This window comes from Pristis pectinata, chromosome 9, assembly GCF_009764475.1.
Source record: "Pristis pectinata isolate sPriPec2 chromosome 9, sPriPec2.1.pri, whole genome shotgun sequence".
Taxonomy (NCBI): Eukaryota; Metazoa; Chordata; class Chondrichthyes; order Rhinopristiformes; family Pristidae; genus Pristis; species Pristis pectinata.
In genome coordinates, this window is record NC_067413.1 from 87,542,107 (window position 1) to 87,564,666 (window position 22,560).

Consider the following 22,560-nt stretch of genomic DNA (forward strand, 5'->3'; position numbering starts at 1 on the left):
CCTCCTTACCCATGTGCAGTGGTATCCAATATAACTTGCCCATTCAAAGCAGCAATTTGGACATGTATGTGAAAGTTACTGGCAAGAACATCACTCAAGTTCATCCTTAACTGCCCCTAATGGTAGTAAGCTGCCTTCTTAATCAACGCAGTCCTTGAGGCCACGCCAGTATCAAGAGGTGATGGGGAGGGGTGGGGCAAGAGCTAGCAAGCAGTAGGTGGATTCAGGTGAGGAGGAGTGCTGGCAAGTGACAGGTTGCCCTCACCCTTCCATTTATCTCTCACCTTCCATCTCCCAAAATGCCACTCTTGATCACCCAACTCATGTTGCTAGTAGCAGCCTTTAGAACATATGGTCAACACCAGCAAGCTGCCTAGAAACACCATGAAACTATTTGCAGTCCATCAATTTGTAAAAACGATATCATTACTCCAATTCATGCCAACAGGCTAGCAGAAAACAACTTCTAGGTCAACATGTCATGAATTATAAATAAACCCCAATCAACACCACAGCTGGAGTACAGAATAGAGTTTTGGGCCCCTCACACAGTTGAAGGATGACAGAACAAGATTCACTTAAATGCTGCTTGATGTGAGGAAATACAAAAAAAGTCAGAGTCTAAAGGTCTTTGATGTTTAATATCACAAAGCAATAGGAAATTAACCAGAACAGATTTATTCCAACCACCAAGGAAATGAAAAGGGGAAAACAGAAGATTAAAAGTAAGAGGTTGAGCCCAAAAACAGAATTATTCACATCACTCACTAGCGTGACAATGGAATTCACTACCAGTTTTAGTGAGTGGAGCAGAGGAAAGTAGGTGAAGCAAACCTAAACAGAAGGAAAATGGGAACAGAACCTGGACAGGAGATTAGGGCTCATACAGGGCAGTGTTCTTTGTTGTAAGGCCTGGAAGCCCATGTGACCCTAAGTAGAACCGGGGGCCAGAAACATAGGAGGTGAGCGGATGGGAGCATGACCTAGAGTGGTGCCAGGGCATGGGCAGAGTGCAGTGGGGAATAGGGCCAGGTGTGAAGTTGGGAGCCAAAAGCTGGAATCTGGAGCTGAAGACAGGAGCACAGCCAGGAATGTGGACAGGAGGCCCACAGAGGGAGGGGGCATCAAGATTGCAGGTCGTGGATCTAAGGAAGGAAAGGGAGTGCGGCAGAGAATCATAAAAGAAATTTGAAGATGCAGAGGGGATAAATGGGAGAACTTCTAACTCTCTCTCTCACATGCTGACACATTTACACAGCCACACAACTGGCGATCATCTAAAGATTACCTTTTTATTCCCATTGTCTATAATTCAATTCTCAATACATGTTAATGTAACATCCAATCCAAGGAGCCCAGATTCTGAATAAAAACTTTTTCGATGACAGCACATCTAGCCCTTTTGCTAAGTACACTGGTCCACTTTTATTCAACCAGCCAATGGTGCAGTGTGCAATACTTAGAAAACATCATAGATCTTTGGAAAGCAATTATTTTGCAATTTACTGTCTCGATATCTAAAATACATGTTTTCATGAAATATTTCTCACAAAAAAAACATGAAATGCAATTTGTGACAGAAATACACATATTTTTAATATGTGGAACTTGGCCCATCAAAAGACTGTGTTCTGAGCCTTTATGCGTCTCATCCACAGGGCGTCACAGTCTCGTTGCATTTACAGACCAGGATTGCAATGAGTACTTGATGTTGCAGTGAACACAAGACATTCTTGCAGCAGCTCTTCCTTACCAACCAAAGCATGGAAGGCTGGGCCACCAGTGAAAATCAATTGCCAAGTTATTCAGACCACAACATAAAAACATTGGTTAAACTAGAAGCTAGTAACACATAGCCCCATCACCTCTTCCCCACAAGGTATGCCAGACACCACGTGTGGGATCTAGGTTTTGGCATTACAACCTAGTTCTGATTTCCACTGGAGGGATTAATCAAAATCAGTTTGCTTATGATGGTTCAAACAGAGCCCAAAGAAAACCTCTAAGAGTGTAGCCCAAAAGGTTGTGAGAAATGTCCTTTTAGCCTCCTCCAATCTGATCCAGACTCACAACAACATTCTTAATTAGAATCACCTAATACTGTAGGTAATTGTACTCTGGGCACTTGACTGATAACAGCATCTTCCCGTCTAACGTCCTGGTCTGGATATCCTTGCTCAGTTGTGACGATCTGATACCCATACTCTCAATAGTTGTGTAGTTGAACAAGTGTATGGTCTTGACATACAACATGGAAACAGGACCTTTGGCATACCGATTTCTTGCCAACTATCAACCATCCATTCACACCAATCATACATTAATTCCATATTCTTTTAATTTATATTTTTATACTCCCCCCCACCCCAGATGCTACCATTCACCTATACATGAGGGGCAATTTACAGTGACCAACTAACCTCCCAACTCACACATCTTTTGATATGGAGGAGGAAACTGGAGCACCTGAGAAAACCCACCCTGTCACAGCAAGAATGCAAACTTCAGACAGACAGCACCCCAGGTCAGGGTTAAACCTGGGTCGCTGGTGCTAGGAGGCAGAAGCTCTATTAGCTGCACCATTATGTTGCCTATTGCAACCCAAGGCCCCAGGGTTCTCATTCCTGTCAAAATGGTTGCGCAACTGGTTATGTGAACTGCAAATTCCTTTCTGGAATATTCTCTCTTGCAGGTAACATGATCTCTGAGCAGTTACTTTAACCAGCTATAACATTGGGACCATCAAAGAGGTACAATTCACTGTGATTCAGAAGATACAAGAGAATCAGTCACAGAATTAGATTAGAATCGTAGAATTAGACTCCAGAAGCCTCTCCCTCTACGCCAGCAAGCAAAAGCAAACACCATGATTTTGAGAGCCATGATTATTGAGTGCAGTGTATATGCATAGATAGCGATTATTGACAAATTGCTTTAATGTCATGGAGGATTGCAGAGGCAGCAGGAAGAGAACAAAGACCTTTCCTGTCCTTGCTAAACATCCAAAATGAAGTACACTTGGAAAAGATAGCAAGCAGCATTGCGATTTTTATTTCCTACTCTTTATCTGGCAGCTTATGGTTACAAAAATAATATTCTACTATCAAGATATCAAGGGTTGAGAAAATGTAGGATGTAAAACACAAAATACTGAAAATAACCAGCAGGATGTGCATTTATTTTAGGAGAGAGAAAAAAAGGCTTATTGTTTCAGTTTGACAATGTTCCATCAGAACTTGTAGTGCATGTCTAAAGATCACTGAAGCTATCAGGACAAGTAGACAAGATGACTAAGGCGACAAATAAAATTTTTGCCATCATTAGTTGAGACACAGAACCCAAGAGCAGAAAGATCATGAAACATTAGTTCTGCCTCAGGTATAATACTGTGTATAGGTTTTGATCACCACCTTACAGGAAGGATATGAAAGCGTGAGAGAGGGTGCAGAGGAGACTGGATATTGTCAGAAATGGAGAATTTCAGTAAAAGAAGAAATGAATTTCTTTAGAACAAGGGAAGCAAGATTTAACTGAAGTGCATAAAATTATGAGGTCTAAAAAGAGTGAACAAGAAGATCCCATTTACCTTCACAGAGGTCGACAACTATGCAACAAACCAATGTGTAGAAGTATTAAAGGGGATAATGAGGTAATATTTTTCATCCAGGAAGTAGTTAAGTCTGGAATTCATTGTCTGATGGTGACAGAAACATCTCACTTTTAAAAAGTACTTGATGAGCATTCAATGAGCCACAACCTACAAATTTGGCTGAGGTGGATACAATGGCTCAAATGACCTTCTCCCATGCCATATATTTTCATGGTTATATGATTCATTAGCAAGCCAAGCAATAGTTTTTGATAATTAAGTTTGTTTGCTGCTCACTGGAAAGAGCCTAGTTTATTGAATTCAAGTTCACAACTTGCGATGATGGAATCTGAACCACAACCTCAGGCATAGTTCACTCACACTGCACAGTAAAGGACAATCTCTGGAGCCACCAGAATCTTTGCGGGCTGTGACAATGAAACCTTGCAGCCATTTTCTATAATGAAATTGTTCAAGAATGAAGGGTTATATGTCACTCATATGAAGCACAGCACAAGCACCAAGAGGCAGAAAATAGAGTTGATGCATTTAATTTTAAGACAACACTGTGTGTTTATGTTTGATCACAATGCAGTAGGAATTCAAAATAAAACAGAAATAAATTGTATTTGAAAATCTGAGCATGAATGTTGAGGACAAAGTGATTTGGGCACCATAATGTGAAGGCAGCACTTGCCTATTATAAAAGAAAGACTTGTATTTATAAAGTGCCTTTTCACATTTGAGACAAATCTCAAAGCAGTCCACACAAATTACTCTGTTGTTGCAGTCAATCTGGATACAGGAAGATCTCTGAGACAGCACTGAAATAACAATGAATCTGTTTTTTTTTAAATAGCATTAGTTCTGGAAAGAATAAATGACCGTAATAATGAGATTACATTTTTTCAGGCAGTAAAATGTTATCTTTTATGTCCTCCTTAATAAGTAGACTCCACCTTAGACAAAGCAGCAATTACTCAGTATTGTAAGATTTCAGCCGAATTATGATCTGAAATTTGATTAGAGCTTGAAAAACAGCATTTTCTAAAAGTGACCACTATAAGTCAAGCTAATGTCACATACAAATTACAGAACATTCAGTACTCATACTTCCATTTCCCCCCTTCCACCAACTTTTAGCTCAATGTACACACAATCATTAAAATCTTATCCTTTAGATGATACTTCCTTTCACTGTTCACTTCTCTGCATTGAATAGTATCACCCATATCTACCCACACAGCTGATTTGTATTCTACTGCAATCTCCCGCATTTTTCCCCTACACACTTTTACTGGACCCTTCAATTCTATATAATCAAGCATTATCAATTCATTTATGTCTCTATCAATTTCATTTCTATAAGTGAAATGACAAGTTTCAACACCGATTCAAGAGAGTGTAGCATAATGCATTAAATCTGGGTAGAGGGAGAAGGTAAATCCACAGTATGGTTAAAGCATCTGAAATAAGCAGCTAGTATGCTGGCCTTGCACACCAGATTACCTGTGCTATTGCTAATTCCTCATTGAATTGTTCATTCTCACCTTGCAAAGGCTTTACTATCCTTATCAATGAGCTGAGTACTGAGGTCTCTTTCCAGGACAAGGTCACAAAACATATGGTAAACAAAGTGGGGACCCTGGTTTGGGGAGGGAGATTAGGTACATATGTAAAACACAGCTTCAAGATATCAATGGGAGGGCTACAAATAATAGTTTGTTTTATGAGATTTAATGCACTGATGCTATGCATTTGAGCACCCCAATGACCTGCCAGAGAGGTCAACTAGTCTTCTAGTCACTCTAATTTTAAATACTTTAGATTCCACACAAGTGGGTATTTTTCATAAAAGAACCAATTTCATACAATTTGTAATTCACCTGACAAACTCTGCCAGTACACAGAAAATGAAGTTCAATGACATGACAATACATCGTCTCTGTTAAACTGCCGTTCAAAGTCAAATGCACATGATATTTTTTTTTGCAAGTGAGTAAAGCATATTGATGGTATCTGGTATCCATTGTTTTCAGTTATGGACATGGATTAATTGGTACTAGTGCCTCCAAATCATTTAAACAATAAATTTCAATAATGGTTTCAATGTAATTTTATACCAGCAAGCCTATTTATCAGGAAATGTTTAAGGCACAAGCATTAGTGAGCAGTTTTTAAATAAACATGACCACAAGGTTCTTAAACATTTCAACCATCCTTCCTTTCCTAATGTAGCATGTTAACTGAATAAACTTGCCAACAAGTAAAGTAAAATATTTATCTTAATCGACTACATCTACAACAAATTAAACTTTGAGAGTTTGGGTAATTAAGATTGAATAGAGAGGGTGTTTTGAAGGTTTGTTATCACCATACTTATATAGAAGAGATATACAGAAAACTTTAAAATTATAAGTTACTAACGATACATACCTTTAAGTCACTGCCAGGTAAGGACCCCACTCCATTTTTCCATTCCATGGCACTGTAAATATCAAAGTCTTGCACATCATTTACAGTGCTCCCTTCAGCCTCTTCATCCATTCTTTCCATTTTGATTGGTACAGACTGCCAGCTTTTTTCTTCTGAGACCTTCCTCCCTCCAACAGAATTGCTCACTTAAAGGTCATTGAGAAATAAAAAAGGAAGAAAGCATTAGAGACTACTCAAATCTATTTTCTTCATGGTCACTTCCTTTAAAAATAAAAATGATTTTTTTCTTCATACCTTGAATAATCTTGTTCCAAGAACAAAAGCATTAGAATGAAAGAAAACATACTAATCAAAATAGATATACTACAGTAATGTTTTTACAGAGCTCAAAAATTAATACAACACAAAAGGTTGTGGGGAAAATTTGCAGAAGTTACTTAGTGGCTGAAATTAATGTATAAATTCTTAGAGATATGCAGATTTTCCTTAGATCATTCTTATCTGGGATGTATAGTTATACACTTCTGGAAGAAATTGAAATCATACTTTAAAAAACAAATGCAGAAAGTTCAGCAAATCCCAGTTGGGCCAAATTGTGTCTCTGACTTCCGCAACACAAGTCAAAATTGGTCACAGACCAACAATTTGATTGTGAAATATTTCACTTTTGTGAAGCATAGTACAAGTTTTAGTTAATAAAAATCTGAGAAAATACCAAGGCTACAAATCTTTGTCCAATTTTTCTCTAATGCTTCAACTTTAATTAAATGAAGCTTACATTTTGTGTAATATTGTCTTGCTGAACAAAATAAAAATCAATAGGCCAACATCAACAAAATCCAACAAGGGTCACTGGTTGTATTAAAAAGGATTGATAAATTTCTGGATACTAAAGAGATTAAGGGATATGGGGATATGGTGGGCAAATGCTGTTGACACTAATCTATTATGTTTATGTCCCCAGAGTATAAACTTGCAAAATTCTACTCTCAACCTATTCATTATATACTAAATAAGTTCAGAATAAAAGATTAAAATGAGACTTTTTTAAAAACTGGATCACTAACGTAGGCAAACTTTGGCACAAAAGGCTGTAGTGTATGAAGGAAATGACACCAATATCACCAATGCCAAAATCTGCCACCTCAAACTTAAACACACTACAATTATTGGTACAGAATTAAAAACACAGCACCACTGATTGTGTCATTTTTTTCAATCCCAGTCTGTGTGTTCATTCACAGATCAACCAGACCAATTGTGCAGTCATTCTATTTCTTGCCTACAGTGATAACCTCCATTCACTGAGCAAGGTCAACTGACAAAATATTATATTCTGACTTTTCCTTTCAAAAGTGTTACAGCAATAGAAACAAGCCATTTGGTGCAACAGGTTTATGCTCCTCACGACATAACCCCCAGTTGACCACATCTCACCCTATCACAATATTTTTTAGCCTTCCTTATGTCTTGTGTTTATCCAGCTTAACTCCGGTATAGTTACCATGGACATGTAATTTACATCCTTTGTAGAGCTCTGTCTTTACTCATTTCAACATAGCAAATACATTGAAAGTCATCTGGAACAACATACTTCCTTGCAGCATACCCAATTTACAACAAGGAATGGGTTAACCAATCAGTTAGGTAGATTTCTATTGGAACTGGATGGTAAGTGTCCTTTTAGTACAGAGATTAGAGCACCAACAGCATCAGCACTCGGGTTAAAATAAATTGCTGTCAAGATAGCTGCATTTTAGCCAACTAGGGAGCTACTTGTAAAAGTTTTACCCAATCCAGAGATGTGTTTTACAATAGATAATTCCAGAGTCTTTTGGGGAAGGTCCTGGCCATTACTACTAGTTACAATTTGTGATTTTGATGCAAGTGCCTTGGAGAAAGCTACTAAATGCTTGATGCAATATTAAAAAAAAATAAGGTACTTCTCTAGTTGTGAAAATGGTAGCCAGTGCTTATTGGAAAATGTTCTTCTTTACAAGTCCAATGAGAGATGCCAAATGAAACAAATATTAAAAAAAGTGACTACACTTCAAAGAACACGATTGCTTTATTGTAATTTGGGGTGTCTAAAGGTCTTGATAAGTGTTATGCAAATGAAACTTTTTTTTAAAGAAAATGAGACAAAAATATTTGAGTGCAAGCTTGGGTTGCTCTGTGACTCTCCTTGTGATTACCATATAATATTCTGTCTTCAAAAGGAAATGATGCAAGGAAAACTGGAGAATTGAAATGAAAGAAAACAGAAAGTATCCTACAAACACAAGTCTACTTTTATCAGATCTTCAAAGCTTATTTTCATTCCTCAGTTTCAATTATCTGATTACAACACTGCACATTACAATGAGAAATATTTCTACCCCAATTTGACACCATTTATACCACTTCGAAGCTGCATACCAAATCCAAGTTAACTCTAAAGAACAACAATGTGATGCTGCATGATAAACCCTAATCCTCAGTGATTTTGTAAAATGTGTTTTTATGATTCAGAGAAGAAATGTATGCATCATTTACCTGACTCAATAATACATAAACCAGCAACTGTGGTGCTAATGGAATTCAATATCAGCAAAACTACAACCAAATATAGCCTGAAATGCTTTCAAAAGGGAATAATAATACTTATCTTTTTTCAAAAATCACTCTATGATTGAATATTAATCTAGTTATTACTCACATGCTCACAAACATAAACAGTGCATGGTCACAACATCTGTTTTCCAAAACCAAATAAAACAGACAAAATACAAGGGCGTCTTTAATTATTATTCTTATTATTATGGTTGAGTAAATGCCATTCTGTCAAATCTGCCATTAACCTAGAGGATGGTGCAAAGTGAACACTGATTGTTTCCAATGTTCCATTTTCCACTGAAGAACCTAAAAATTCATAACTAAACTATCAAATAAAATTTGAATAAAATCTCAGGAGAATATTCTAGGTCCAACCGTCCTAGGGGTCACTATCAGAGGCTGAGTATTCTACAATGAGTTCATGGTTTCTGACTCCCAAGGTCTTTCCGGTGTTTAAAAGGCACATCAGGAGTTGCATAGAAAATTTGCCTTGATGCAGCTCTAAAATAATAAAAAAATACTCAACATGATCCTGGACAACATAATTGAATCGATAGGCACTCAAACCACCACCTAAACATTCACCAACTCCACAACCAATGTGCATTTTGTCAAAACATGCAGTACCCACTGAGTGCAGTACTTATAGTATGGACAGTAGCAAGTTAAGGACATTAATGGCACAAGTGCAATGGTGCGGATTTGTGTTAAAATAAAGCTAAATAATTGCACAATGGCAAGTGATGTTTGTAGGTACAGCATGAAGGAGCTGATGGCAACCGTTATGATCCATGGTGACCAATTCTGCTATTAGTGTCTGCAGCTCAAACAACTTCACAGTTGGCAGCATGGTAGCATAGCAGTTAGCGTAATGCTATTACAGCGCCAGCAACCTGGGTTCGATTCCCGCTGCTGCCTGTAAGGAGTTTGTATGTTCTCCCCGTGTGTCTGCGTGGGTTTCCTCCAGGTGCTCCGGTTTCCTCCCACATTCCAAAGATGTACGGGTTAGGAGCTGTGGGCATGCTATGTTGGCACCAGAAGAGTGGCGACACTTATGGGCTGGCCCCCAGCACATTCTCAGTAATGCAAAAAGACATATTTCACTGTGTGTTTCGATGTACATGTGACTAATAAATAAATAACTTATCTTATGAGCTGAAGTCTAAGATTCGCACAGTGCAATATATCAGGCAAGCTGGGTGAGGTGGGGGTAAATGTGGAAGTTACCTGGCCAGTGGTCCAAAAGGCATTTATAACCCTGAGGTGAACTGCAGGGGAACCTGGTGTAGTATGAAAGGTCATAGCTGTCACGTGACTGTGACAACACTGACCCCTCTGGCTGGGATGACATCATCGAGCACATGGCCGAAAGCAACACCACTGTCAATCAAGGTCTGGCTCCACCCCACCCATTAGGTAAACACCTTTGTCCTTGCTGGACCACCTGGATTGGTCCTTGTGAGCACCTTTGTTCCTGGGCACACCTAACCATTGGCCCGTTTAAACACCTTTGTCCTTGCTGGACCACCCAGCCCCCCAGCAGTATAAAAGTGCTGCATGTTTCGTTCTCTCTCTCTGTCTCTCCAAGGATGTTGAGGTAACTGTGCACTACTTCAGGGCAGTTAGTTAAGGACTCCCGAGACCGAAGAGCCAATGTTTGTCCAGAATCAGGGTGTTCAAACATTGTATTGTTTATTCCTTGATCATTTGTAACCAGTTATTTTGTGTGTGTGTGTGTGTGTGTGTGTGTGTGTGTGTGTGTGTGTGTGTGTGAGTGTGTGTGCACGCGCACCTCACCCCGTTGCGATTCCATTCAAGTTCGCGATCTCCTGTTTGAGAGTGAGCAAGTGTGCATCCGTTCCCATCCATTCTGTCCCTGCGTTTGTCTTTGTAAATAAAATTCTCCTTTTTAAAGTACAAAGACTTGTGTCTGAAGCCCTCTGCCCTTAAGACCTGAAAGAACCTTTTCTGACAACACCTGGGTGTCACCAAAATATGCAGGCACAACAAATATGGAGGAAGGGAAATAGCACGTTGGCCTTTAGAGACTCGGGTAAAGATATACCACTGCAGATATGTTGGGCTCTGAGACAGCATCTAGAATATCATCTACAGATCTGAACCAAGGAAGGATATACATGTGATAAAAACAGTGCAGTGAAAGTTCACCAGAATGATTCTTGGGTTGGCAAGGGGGGAGAAGAGGTGGATGGAGTGGTGGGGTGTCCTACAAGCAGAGATTAAGCAGACTTTGGGAGTTTAGAGGAGTGAGAGGTGATCTCAAACATACAAAATTCTTATGGAGCTTGACACAGTAGATAGAGTGATGATGCTTTCTCTCAAATGGTATGTCCAGATGCGGGATCAATGTTAAGATAAAAGTGCAGCCGCTCAGGACCAATCTGAGAATTTTTTTTTCCCTGTTCAGAGGGCAGTGAAGGTTCAGACACCCAGTTTAACAAACTAGAGACTCAAGTTCAAATTTTACCACCGCGACTGTGGATTTAAATTCAGTTAATAATCTGGAAACAACAATAATAATCTCAGAAATGATGACTGGAAAATATTATGAAATTATTGTAAAAAGCCATCTAGTACACCAATATCTTCAGGGAAGTAAGTCTACTGCCCTCACCCAGCCTTGTCTATATGCCACTCTTAACCATCCCCTCCCAAATGCGGTCAACTCTTAAATGCACTCTGGAATGGCTGAGCAAGTTTCTCAGTTTAAGGGCACTTAGGCTTGGGAAGTAAATGCTGACCATATCACCAACACCCAGGATTAAAGTGAATTTCAGAAAAGTGCAGTAAAGCAGCACCACGGCCAGTGATAATCTTATTAAATGTCAGAGAAGCACAAAGAGCCAAAAGGCTTACTCATGCTTTTTTTCCCCATAGTCCCTGCAAAGGAGTTAGATACAGTTCTCAGGGCTTAAGCAATCAAAAGATTTGGGAAGAAAGCAGGAACCCTGAACTGAATTTAGATGATCAGCCATGGTCACGCTGAATGACCAACCAGGCTCCAAGGGTCAAATGGCCTTCTCCTAAATGGTGTTGGTTTATTATTGTCACTTGTACCAAGGTACAGTGAAAAGCTTGTCTTACAAACCAATCATACAGGTCAATTCATTACACAGTGCAGTTACATTGAGTTAGTACAGAGTGCATTGATGTAGTACAGATAAAAATAATAACAGTACAGAGTAAAGTGTCACAGCTACAGAGCTGTGTATCTCTATGTAAACAGACACAGCCACAAACAGGACCGTTTTGGTAGACCAATCATTTCAGCCTATTCTTGTCCCATATAACGAATATTTTCTATCTTGATTCTGTTCTTTCTACATTAATTCAGTCTCCTCCCATCTATACCAACACTTCTGGCAACCTCCGCCACTTCAATATTTCTCACTTTCTGGGTCTCAACCGGCTCATTTCATGACGTCCAATTCCTTTAACTCTCTATCCCACATGAGGATGGCCTGAGGTCCTTTGTGTTTTTGCTGGACAAAGGCCCATCCGTTGTCCTCTATCAAGTGAATGTTCTCATCCCAACCAACTTTGATATCTCCATTAAATTCTAACAAATCCAAGACGTGGCTTTGTGAAGCTATAACTGGTCCAAGCTACGCCTGCCTTATTTTGGAACTCTCAAAACATTCCTTGCTTCAATCCACCTCAGGCCTATTCCTCCACATCTTTTCCAAGTAATTAATTAGAGGAATCTTGATAGAATGCACGTGTTTCTGCTTGCGAGAATCACTGCCATAAAATAAGGGCTTGCCCATTTAAGCCAGAGACAAGGTGATGTATCTTCTCTCAGGGAGGGTTGCAAATCAATGGTGCTATTTTCCTCTAAATCTGGTAGATGCAGAATCTTCAAAGCATATTTTTGAAAGGCAAGGGCAGGGAAGGTTTCCACAAGTAGACAAGTTGAGGTTGCAGTCAGCCATTATGCTATACAATGTTTGAGCAGGCCCAAGGAATCCAATGGTCTACTTTTGCTCCGAGTTCGAACCTTTGTTTTTGAATTGGTAGTGATGGCTTTGCATGTCAAGGTGGCAGCAGAGGAGAAGGTTTGAAGAATTACCAAGAAAAACCTTGCTTTCCCTGGATCTTTATCAAGCTCCAGAGCACATGCCACTGATTCTGACCTTCTAATCACACAATTAAACATTTTCCCAATCTCTGCATTATAACAACACTGTCTTTGTAATGTGTAATGCACTTCCAGGGTGACATTTGGCCACAAATTTTCATTTTGATCCTATTGTTAGGGAATGTTTGCACTGTTGAAGCTGCAAGATCTGACAAACTGTTGATGTCCACCCAACTTTCACCTTTTACACACCTATGAATTACATCCAGTATTGATGTTTCTAGCTTGCTGTGACTTCAACACAATTCTGTCACTTTGGTGTTCAACACAATCATCCCATCCAAGCTCATCATCAAGCTTCAAGACCTGGGTCTCTGTACCTCTGTCTGCAACTGGATCCACCACTTCCTCATCGGCAGACCTCAATCAGTAAGGATTGGTAACAACATCTCCTCCACGCTGACCATCAGCATAGGTGCACCTTAAGGCTGTGTGCCTAGCCCCCTACTCTACTCTCTACATACAAATGACTGTGTGGCTAAGCTCCAATGTCATATACAAATTCACCAATGACACCACTGTTGTTGGGTCACTGTGATGAGTCAGTGTACAGGAGCAAGATAGGACACACTGTTAAGTGGTGCCACAACGATAACTTCTTGCACAACATCAGTAAAACTAATGAGCTGACTGTTGACTTCAGGATGTGGAAGGAGGGCGAACATGCACCAGTCTACATTGGGGGAAACCTGTGGTGGAGAGTCAGCAGCTTTAAATTCCTGGGTGACCAGTCCTGGGCCCAGCATATTGATGAAATCACAAGGAAGGTGCACCAGCACCTTTACTTTCTTAGGAGGTTAAGGAGGTTCAGTTTGTCACTGGACACTCTAAAACTTCTACAGATGTACGGTTGAAAGTATCCTAACTGGTCACCTTGTGGTCTGGTATGACAATTCGAATGCACAGGAATGGAAGAAGCTGCAGAGAGTAGTGGACTCAGCCCAATACATCATGGGCACATCCCTCCCCACCATTAGTAGTATCTATTGGAGGCAATGCCTCAAGAAGGCAACATCCAAAGATCCCCACCATCCAGGCCATGCCATTTTCTTGCAGCTACCATTGCACAGGAAATACAGAAGCCTTAAGGACCACACCACCAGGTTCAAGAAGAACTACTTCCCTTCAACTACTTGGTTCTTGAACCAACCTGCACAACCCTAAACACTACCTCAGCCTAGCAACACCATGACCACTTTGCACTAAAATGGACTTTTTTTTGTTTTTAAATTGTGTTCTTTCTCGTAAAAATTGTGTATAATTTGTGTTGATGTTTTTCTTGTGAACAATGAGTTTCTGATGCTATGTGCCTGTGATGCTGCTGCAAGTTTTTTTAATTGCATCTGTGCATACATGTACTTGTGCATATGACAATAAACTCAACTTTTCCTTAGAATTAGGATCCTCAGAACCATTGAGTGTTTTGCAGCCATCTTGAAAAATGCACTGTATAAATTTTGATGAACCCTGATAATAAGCTGAGTACTGCAGCCTTGACAAAGAAAACAGTGTGGGGAAGTACAAAATGCATTATGCACGGAGACTGCTGCAGTCTGCATAATAGCCAAAAGTGTAAATTGAGGTCACATACCACCACCACCACCCCCAAGAGTCAATGGTTTAATACCAAAAATTTGAAAACAAAAAAATCTAACATTTGTAAATCAAGCAACACGTGTAATTTGTAAGACTGTGTAAACAGAGTGGTGGGAATGGAACAGAATGGACAGCTCTTCAGGAAACTTACATGGACTCAGGGGCCAAACTGCCTCCTTGTACATCAGAACAATTCTAATACATTTTGTAATGGCAGCAGTTTATTGGAGCAGAAGCCTAAAGATAACAGAAAGCCCTTCAGCACTGGCCACACAACACCCTGTCAACTTCTATAACTTCAACTAACTCTTTAAACACTTGCAAAGTGGCAGAAACAGCTTGACAAAATTAATAACACTAATGGGGATGGAGGACTGGGGGAGGGGCGGTGGTGGTGGGAATGGTGGTGGAAAAATTCCTATTGCTGAACATGTGCTCACGCTGATTCAAGTCCTAACTCACTCAGCAAACTTCCGGCAGGTCTTATTTTGCACATGCTCACTCACAATGCTGCACGTGTGTCTCACATACCATGATGGATTTCTGAGAACAACTTCAACTTAGCATCAAAAGAAAAAGAATGCTTAAGAATTTCAGGTGCAACCTTCATTAGCTACCTGCATGCTCTCTCTCCACCCCCAACTCTCAATTTATTGTTAGAAAACTTGGTCCATATTTAATACTTCCATTTACAACTATTTCTGCAAACTCTGGATTCAAAAAGTTAGAGTCATACAGTATGAAAACAGATTCCTTGGCCCACTGAGTTGCGCTGATCATCAAGGATTCATGTATACAAATCCCACTTCATTCTCCCCACATTCCCATCAATTCTGCAAAATTGTACCATTCACCTATATCTAGGGAAATTTACAGTGGCCAATTAACCTACCAACCCATGCATCTTTGGGACGTGGGAGGAAACTGAGGATTATGTAAACTTCACACAGACAGAACTAGAGGTCAGGACTCTCAGGTCACTGGAGCTGTGTAACATGGTGGTAAGATCACTTTTAAAAGATGCCCAAAAAGGTACTAGAACGAGACTTTATCTTTAAGTTGAGCACATCAAAATTCATGTCTTGGAAATGGAAAAGAGGTTTAAGATATTGTTTCAGCAAGGCTGTGTTAATATGCTGACATCACCAACACATGCATTTGCAACAGAAAAGATAGATTTTAAAGATTAATTTAGGTTAGCTCTCCTATAAAATCATCCTACAGTAAATATATTTTACTGATAATTCATAAGCTGCAGTGTTTTCTTATGACTTGAGCAGCTTGAGATGCGTCTTAAGCCTGTATGATTTTTATGGCAGCTCACACTTCAAAGAAAGCACACTTGAAAGCACATCGGCCAATCGCACAACTTTCACTATTGTGGAAAAATTAATGCTAGTTGCCAATGACTACTGACTATTTAAGTAAAATATCATAAAAGGACAATATTTTCACAAAAGCTCTTTGTGTTTTGGAAAGGAAGAGCAGCACATAACAAAAAAAAAAATAACCATGCACCATCCAGATATGAAAGTACAGTGCTAATCCTTCATTATCACTATCTCAAAATCCTGAAACTTCCTGGATCACAATAATGCAGGAATTGTTTAGTTCAAGATTAGAACACGCAGCACCTTAAAAGAACAATTGACAAAAGCATCATCCTATTTAAAAAAAAGGAAAATAAATTCCTCTCGTCTAAGAATCAGAAAAAAAATGTTGCTATTCAGGAAAAAGACATCTGTTAACATGATATCACATGAAATAGTTTCTTTCCTACAAGGAGACATTAAAATAGTTCAAAAAGGATAGGTTGTAGGATCACTCTTCAGATTACCACAGACTACATTATGCTGACCAAGATACTTCTACAGAGGGAGGGGCACAAAAAAATTAAATCAAAGAAATCGAAAACAGCATCTAGTGATTTTGCATTAAAAGCAAGCTTCTTCCTTTTGCTATCAACGGAATCATCATCATGTCACCAAAAATCCTTTGTTGAACCCATGGTCAGTGATAAGTCAACTAGTTTCAACTGGGACAAAAGCTATTGTCTGTTGTCCCAGAAGTGAAGATGAAAAGGTCATCCAGATTTCAGCCTTGATCACAAATTCATTCATTCAGATTCCACATGCGTACATGTAAAATTAGATGAGGGCATCAAGATCAGCCAAGATGTATTGTACAGTTGCAATCTTACTACCCAAATGACAATTAGGGAATGCACTGGAAGGTAACAGTTGCCAATGGAACCAATGCCCAGGAAAAGTTAAAGTGTCAGAGCCATATAGCATGGAAACAGGCCCTTCTGCCCAAATCATTCATGCTGTCTACTTGAGCTAGTCTCACTTCCCTGCATTTGACACATATCCCTCTAAACTTTTCCTCTCCATATACCTGTCTAAATGTCTTTAAAACATCGCAATTGTACCCTCCACTACCACTTCTCCGGCAGCTCATTCCTCATTGTGAAAAAGTTGCCCGTCAGATCCCTTTTAAATCTTTCCCCTCTCACCTTAAACCTATGCCCTCTAGCTTTATACTCCTTTACCTGAGAAAAAAGACTGAGCATTCGTCTTATCTATACCCTTCATGATTTCATAAACCTCTGCAAGGTCACCCCTCAGCCTAACCAGTTTCTCCTTATAGCTCAAGGCCTGCAGTCCAGGTAATATTCTTGAGAAACTTTTTTTTTGCACCCTTTCCAGCTTAACGACATCCTTCCTATATCTTGGCGACCAGAACTGCACATGCTATTCCAAGTGTGGTCTCAGCAATGACTTGTACAGCAGTGACAATGCTGTCCCAAATCTTGTACTCAATGCCCTGACCAATGAAGGCAAGCGTGCCAAGTACTTTCTTCACCACCCTATCTACATGTATCTCCACTCTGAGGGAACTATGTACTTGTACCCCTTGTACCTCTGTTCTACAACACTCCAGGGCCCTACCGTTTACTATGCAAGTCCTGCCCTGGTTTAACTTACCAAAGTGCAACACCTTGCACTTGTCTGAGTTAAATTCCGTGCGCTATTCTCTGGCCACTTCTCAAGTTGGTCCAGATCCCCTTGTAAGGTGAGATAACACTCTTCACTGTCCATTACAGCACAAATTTTCGTGTTGTCTGCAAACTTACGAACCACGTTAACAACATTGTCATCCAAATCATGAACATGGGTGACAAACAACAGTGAACTTAGTACCAATCCACTGATCACAGGCCTCCAATCTGAAAAACAACCCTGCACTACCACTCTCTGCTGCCTCCCACCAAGCCAATTTTGTATCCAGGTCAGGAGTGGAAGAAAAAGTTTTCAATAAACACCTATCAGTAGCAAATTTCAAGACCCCTGTGATGCAAGGGGATCTAAAAAAGAGGAAAGATTGTTCATCTTTATTTTGATAACTTCAAACAAAAATGTACATTAAAAGTGCAGGAATTAGTCATTTTATATGCAAACTGGTTTTGCTGTTATCCCACTATGCAATACGAATTAGAAAAAAGCTAGGGGTTCTTTCATGTTTTACACTAGCATCATTACATTGTTATTAATATTTATCTTCAAGCTGTTGAAACGTGTATAAGTAGAGGGAGATAAGAATCAATTTTTTCAGAGAAATTTTCTGCCTGATTAGCAACAGAACTTCCCCATTTTCACAGAAACAAATCCATGGAAAAGTATTACTAAATTTCACTTGATTTGCATGCAGTTTCATTTAGTACTCATCAGAATTGCATATTTGAAAGCAAATAGGTTTAAAAATGAAATAATTGTTATTGAAACAAAGCTTGAAAGAAAAATGTACTAATTGTGATGTACTAATTGTGATGACTACCAGGAAACATGTTAAAAAAAAACTGTCCTTCAGTTTTTACTCTGGAGAGATGATTAGAAAACCATTTTCTCCACAATTTTCTTCAATTCTGACATATTCCCCTTTAACCTGGGCAAAGCATGCATTGTCTACATTGCTGATACACCCGTTTAGAAAAGCATTACAGCAAGGCTTGAATCTGACAACTACGTCTGCTGGTGCTTACAGAAAAAAAGGCAAAGACCTACTATTGGAGACAAGACTGAATTGCATCCATATTACATAGGCAGCATCCACCACCTCTGAAATAACAAAGTAGCTGAGGTAAGTTTTCATCAGCTATAGTTTATCACAGTAGCAAATTGATAATACAATGGAAACTTATTACTGGTTTCACTTTTTTGCTTCGCCCCTGCTGCTCAAAAGCAGGATAAAATGTTTTCAATTTTCCTCAGTCCTGAATGATAAAAATCTATTCATTCGCATTGTGACCAAAGAGCAGCACATAGCAGGCAAAAAGTAACAAAAATAGTGAACACTGTATGTAACAATTCAATAGACAACAGTCAATTGTCTCCCATAATAACATCATGTGGATTTTAAACACTACTCACAACACTAGGAATATGTTGAATAGGGTATGTATTTTAATCATTTTACCATCTATATGGTGGACATATTGAAATGAAAAGTAAAGATAGAGGTAGCAACAAAACATTAATAGGAAGAGATTTTATTTCTATAGTATCTCACACAACATTCCAAGTGTACAACCACCAATTGCATACATCCAAAGTGTGGGTATATTGCTATATAAAAAGCACATTATAGAATGTAAAAGCACATGGTGTCAAAGTCTCACAAACAGCAGTGACCAGATGATGTTTTCATCATTGTGGTTCAGGGAAAAGGACTAGCCAGGGCATAAAGAGAACTGCCCTGCTCTTCCACAAAGCTGTGTGATGGAATCTTTTTACATCCTCTTGAAAACTAGCTATTGGTTTAACTTTCTGATCTAAAACGCAGCAGCCTGGTTTGTGCACTCAGGCTTTGGAATGAGATGCAGACCCTCAATCAGTCCAACTGTAATGGGCTCTTCCCTTTTTCCTTACCTGAGAATTACATAAATTGTAAGCTATGAATTATCATTCATATCATTTTTAATTGTATCATTAAAAAAACCATTGTGGGAAACATCTATGAATATCAATCATAGACGGACTTGAAAAGCATTTAAGATAGTAGTTCACATGGGGCAAGTTGCTTTATACAAGCAAAACACTTGTGTGTCATTATTCATGATTGCATTTGGTAAAAAAAAAGTTGTACAATTATCACTTGGATAGTCTACCACATTTGGTTAAAATAATGAAGGAGCAATTTGATTTCTTTGAAAGATCTTTCACATTCATTATTTCAGATAAACAAATTTATCCTGTTCAGTCTGGTTATGCGATTTTGTTTAATACAAATTCAGATAGATTTCTTTAGTTGGTCCTACCTAAACTACAAAACACTCATTTAATGGAAACAACAAATTTATAAATCCAATTACTTCGTACAGGCAGTCTCCAGATTAAGAACATCTGATTTATGGACACCTATATATACGAACGAGCTTCCATAATATTATTAAAATTCAAAAATCCAATGTACAAACACACATTCAATCCTACAAACAGAACTAGTTTCCTCTCTCTATCCCCACTTTTAGTAATTGTTCTTTCTTGTTAGAAATAATGTGCTTTTGATGCCATTCATTACGTACTGTGGAGGTATGGTTACTGCAAGAGTGATTTTTGTGTATTTTCTGACACGGCCAAAATCAACTTAAGGACGTCTCTAAAAACAGAACCAGCTTGTTACCCGGGGATAGTCTATAGTTGATAGACTTGATATGTGTTAACCGTTACATATAATATTTCATTTTGTGAACACCTACATGCCTATAAAATTATGTTTAATTCATCATCAACTTTCAATAAATCATTGAAGAGAGAAGCTTCTGCCGATAAATGTATACCTTTCAAAACCTATTGACCCATGGGTTATAAATAAAAAGGCATTATTAGCATTTACATCCTTTTTAGGATTGAACAATGCATAGACAGATAAACTCCTCCCACCTGTCAGATTGAGGGGTTGCTGGCCAACTTCCATCATCATTTCTTTGGAAATGGCATTAGATCTTGTTAGTAGACTTCCATCAGCAGCTCTCTTTTCCTCCAGCGTTTCCCCAGCATTCATTCTACTCTTTCCTCTTCGAGAATGATTCACTGTTTGAAAGAACCAAATCAAACAATTTCTTTCAGTTCAGAGCAAGACATAGATTAAGTTGATCTTGCTCTCAAGACCCCAAAATTGTTTCACTTTTCTTAGTAATCCTCAATGTCGTCCTAAATGCTTCTCAATTTAAAATATAGGAAAGCTACAATATTTTAGAAATTAAGACATTATGGAAACGTGAAAGATGACTGGTGAATGTATGATGCCACAGCTTCAAAACTTAGTCCATCTTTATTAAAATGCCACTTCAACCTAATACCTTAAAATCTATGATAAAACTGACAAAGCACCATTCCAGGAAAGGACAAGTAATAAATATGTTTCATAAACCATAAATTGTATTTCACTTCATTCAATGTGCTAAGAATTTAAAGCACATCACTAATAATTCAACACAAATATCTTGCATAGTATGCACCAAATACTAAACTAACTTCTCAAATACCTGTTCAGCAAGTATTCATTAGCATTTCATAAGTCTTATTAGTGCATTTCAACTGATTATTTCTTTCTCCTAGAAACATCAATATCCCAATGAGAATTTTTACCATAATCAAGTCCAATATTCCTCATAATTTTACATCCAATCCCAAGAAGTTGCCCAATTAGCAGTGACTAACTCTGTCAGATGTCCAATAATCCAGTTGACTGGTTTAAAAACACTCACTTACGTGAGTTTAATAATTTCACAGTGCAGTGCGGTATAACTCCATACAGGGTGAATGAAGCGTTCATTCTAAGTGCAACGCTGCATTTTAAACGGTCTTTTTAGAACAGCCCGATTTATACACCATACACATTTTTATAAAAAAATACCATATGCCAAACACTGACTCAGATAATTGTTCCATTGCTATATTCAGAGGAGTGCCAATTTGCATTCCGCAATTTTTTTTCCTCCGGGTTATCCGTTCGTTCAAAATAAAGGCATAACCATCAGATAAATGTCTCTTCAGCGGAACAATCTGATTTTTAAAACCCTCCCCTAGATCGAGACAAAACTAAATAAATTCAACTTTAATCTACATATATATAAAAGTGCTTCCGTTCCTCTACAACATGTTACTTCCGTATTCAGCAAACTGCGGGAAAAGAAAAGCATAAATAAATATTTGGTTTACATTTTCCAATATAGGTCTGAACCCCAACACTCGGTGATCTGAAATATAGCAACATCTTTCATGGAAACGTATAAATTGTCATTGAACGAGGCATCTTTTCAGATGCTTGCATTCGCCCAGCTCGAAAGAAAAACTGCACCGGGTGGGGGGGAAAAAAGCCACCAGTTTAAAGAAAAGAGAGCGATCCAGCGTGTTAAATGAAAGCGGCAAAAACTGCCGAGAGGCTGGGTAATTAAATTAAATACCTCCAAACAAGTACAAAGTCCAGTTAACGCGCGGCAGCAGATTCTCTTGCTTTGGCTCCCACAGCGCAGCTAAACAGTTAGCAGTCACATTGTGTCCTTTCGCTCCCGATGGGGGGAAAAATAAAACACTTTATCATCTGTCTTAATTGACTTTTTGTAATGACATGAATACATTTAACAAACAAGGAAAGATTTCCAAAGAAAACATTTGCAGAACAGGAATATTTATCAAAATGGCGGAGCGAAGAATATTTACAGCACAATGATGTTCAATGCTCTATTCTATATTATTATACAACACTGATAAAAACTGCAGCAAAATTTCAAAATACTGGAACTTTGACTGGTAAATATTTGCAAAGTAACATTTCCAAATATCTCAGGTTGCAATCGCGCAGTTATTCTGCAAAACGTGTGACTTTTTTGTGTTTATATGCAAGTGCATTGGAAATGCAATGTGAAGTGTTATGGAGGAATGTTTGTTTTACAAAGAGCTTAGATGCAAAAAAAATGAAACAATCAGAATAAAAACAACTACCCGAAAACAGCCTACCAGCACCTTTCCCTCTGACGGATATTTATTTTCCACCCAAAATTCTGAAATTTTCCCTTTTTGCTCCTTCCCCCGCCTCCCAAGGATAAATTGTTTAAGTAGTTTCAATTGAAAACCAGTCGACAGTAATTCCGCATTGAACGTCATTAAAACTATAGAATATC

The 22,560-nt window shown here is 38.7% G+C and overlaps 1 protein-coding gene across 1 annotated transcript in view; it reads right to left on the minus strand.

Annotated features, from left to right (window-relative positions):
• Positions 1-21,732, minus strand: part of LOC127574061 (lethal(3)malignant brain tumor-like protein 4) — a 238,484-nt gene extending 216,752 nt beyond the window's left edge. Inside the window, exons 1-3 of the mRNA XM_052022685.1 lie at positions 21,599-21,732; positions 20,318-20,467; positions 6,026-6,210 (exon numbers count right to left, since the gene is read on the minus strand). Of these exons, the coding sequence (XP_051878645.1) occupies positions 6,026-6,210; positions 20,318-20,467; positions 21,599-21,653 (390 nt within the window). The 5' untranslated portion in view covers positions 21,654-21,732. The remainder of the gene's footprint in view (positions 1-6,025; positions 6,211-20,317; positions 20,468-21,598) is intronic.
• Positions 21,733-22,560: the final 828 nt, after the last annotated feature.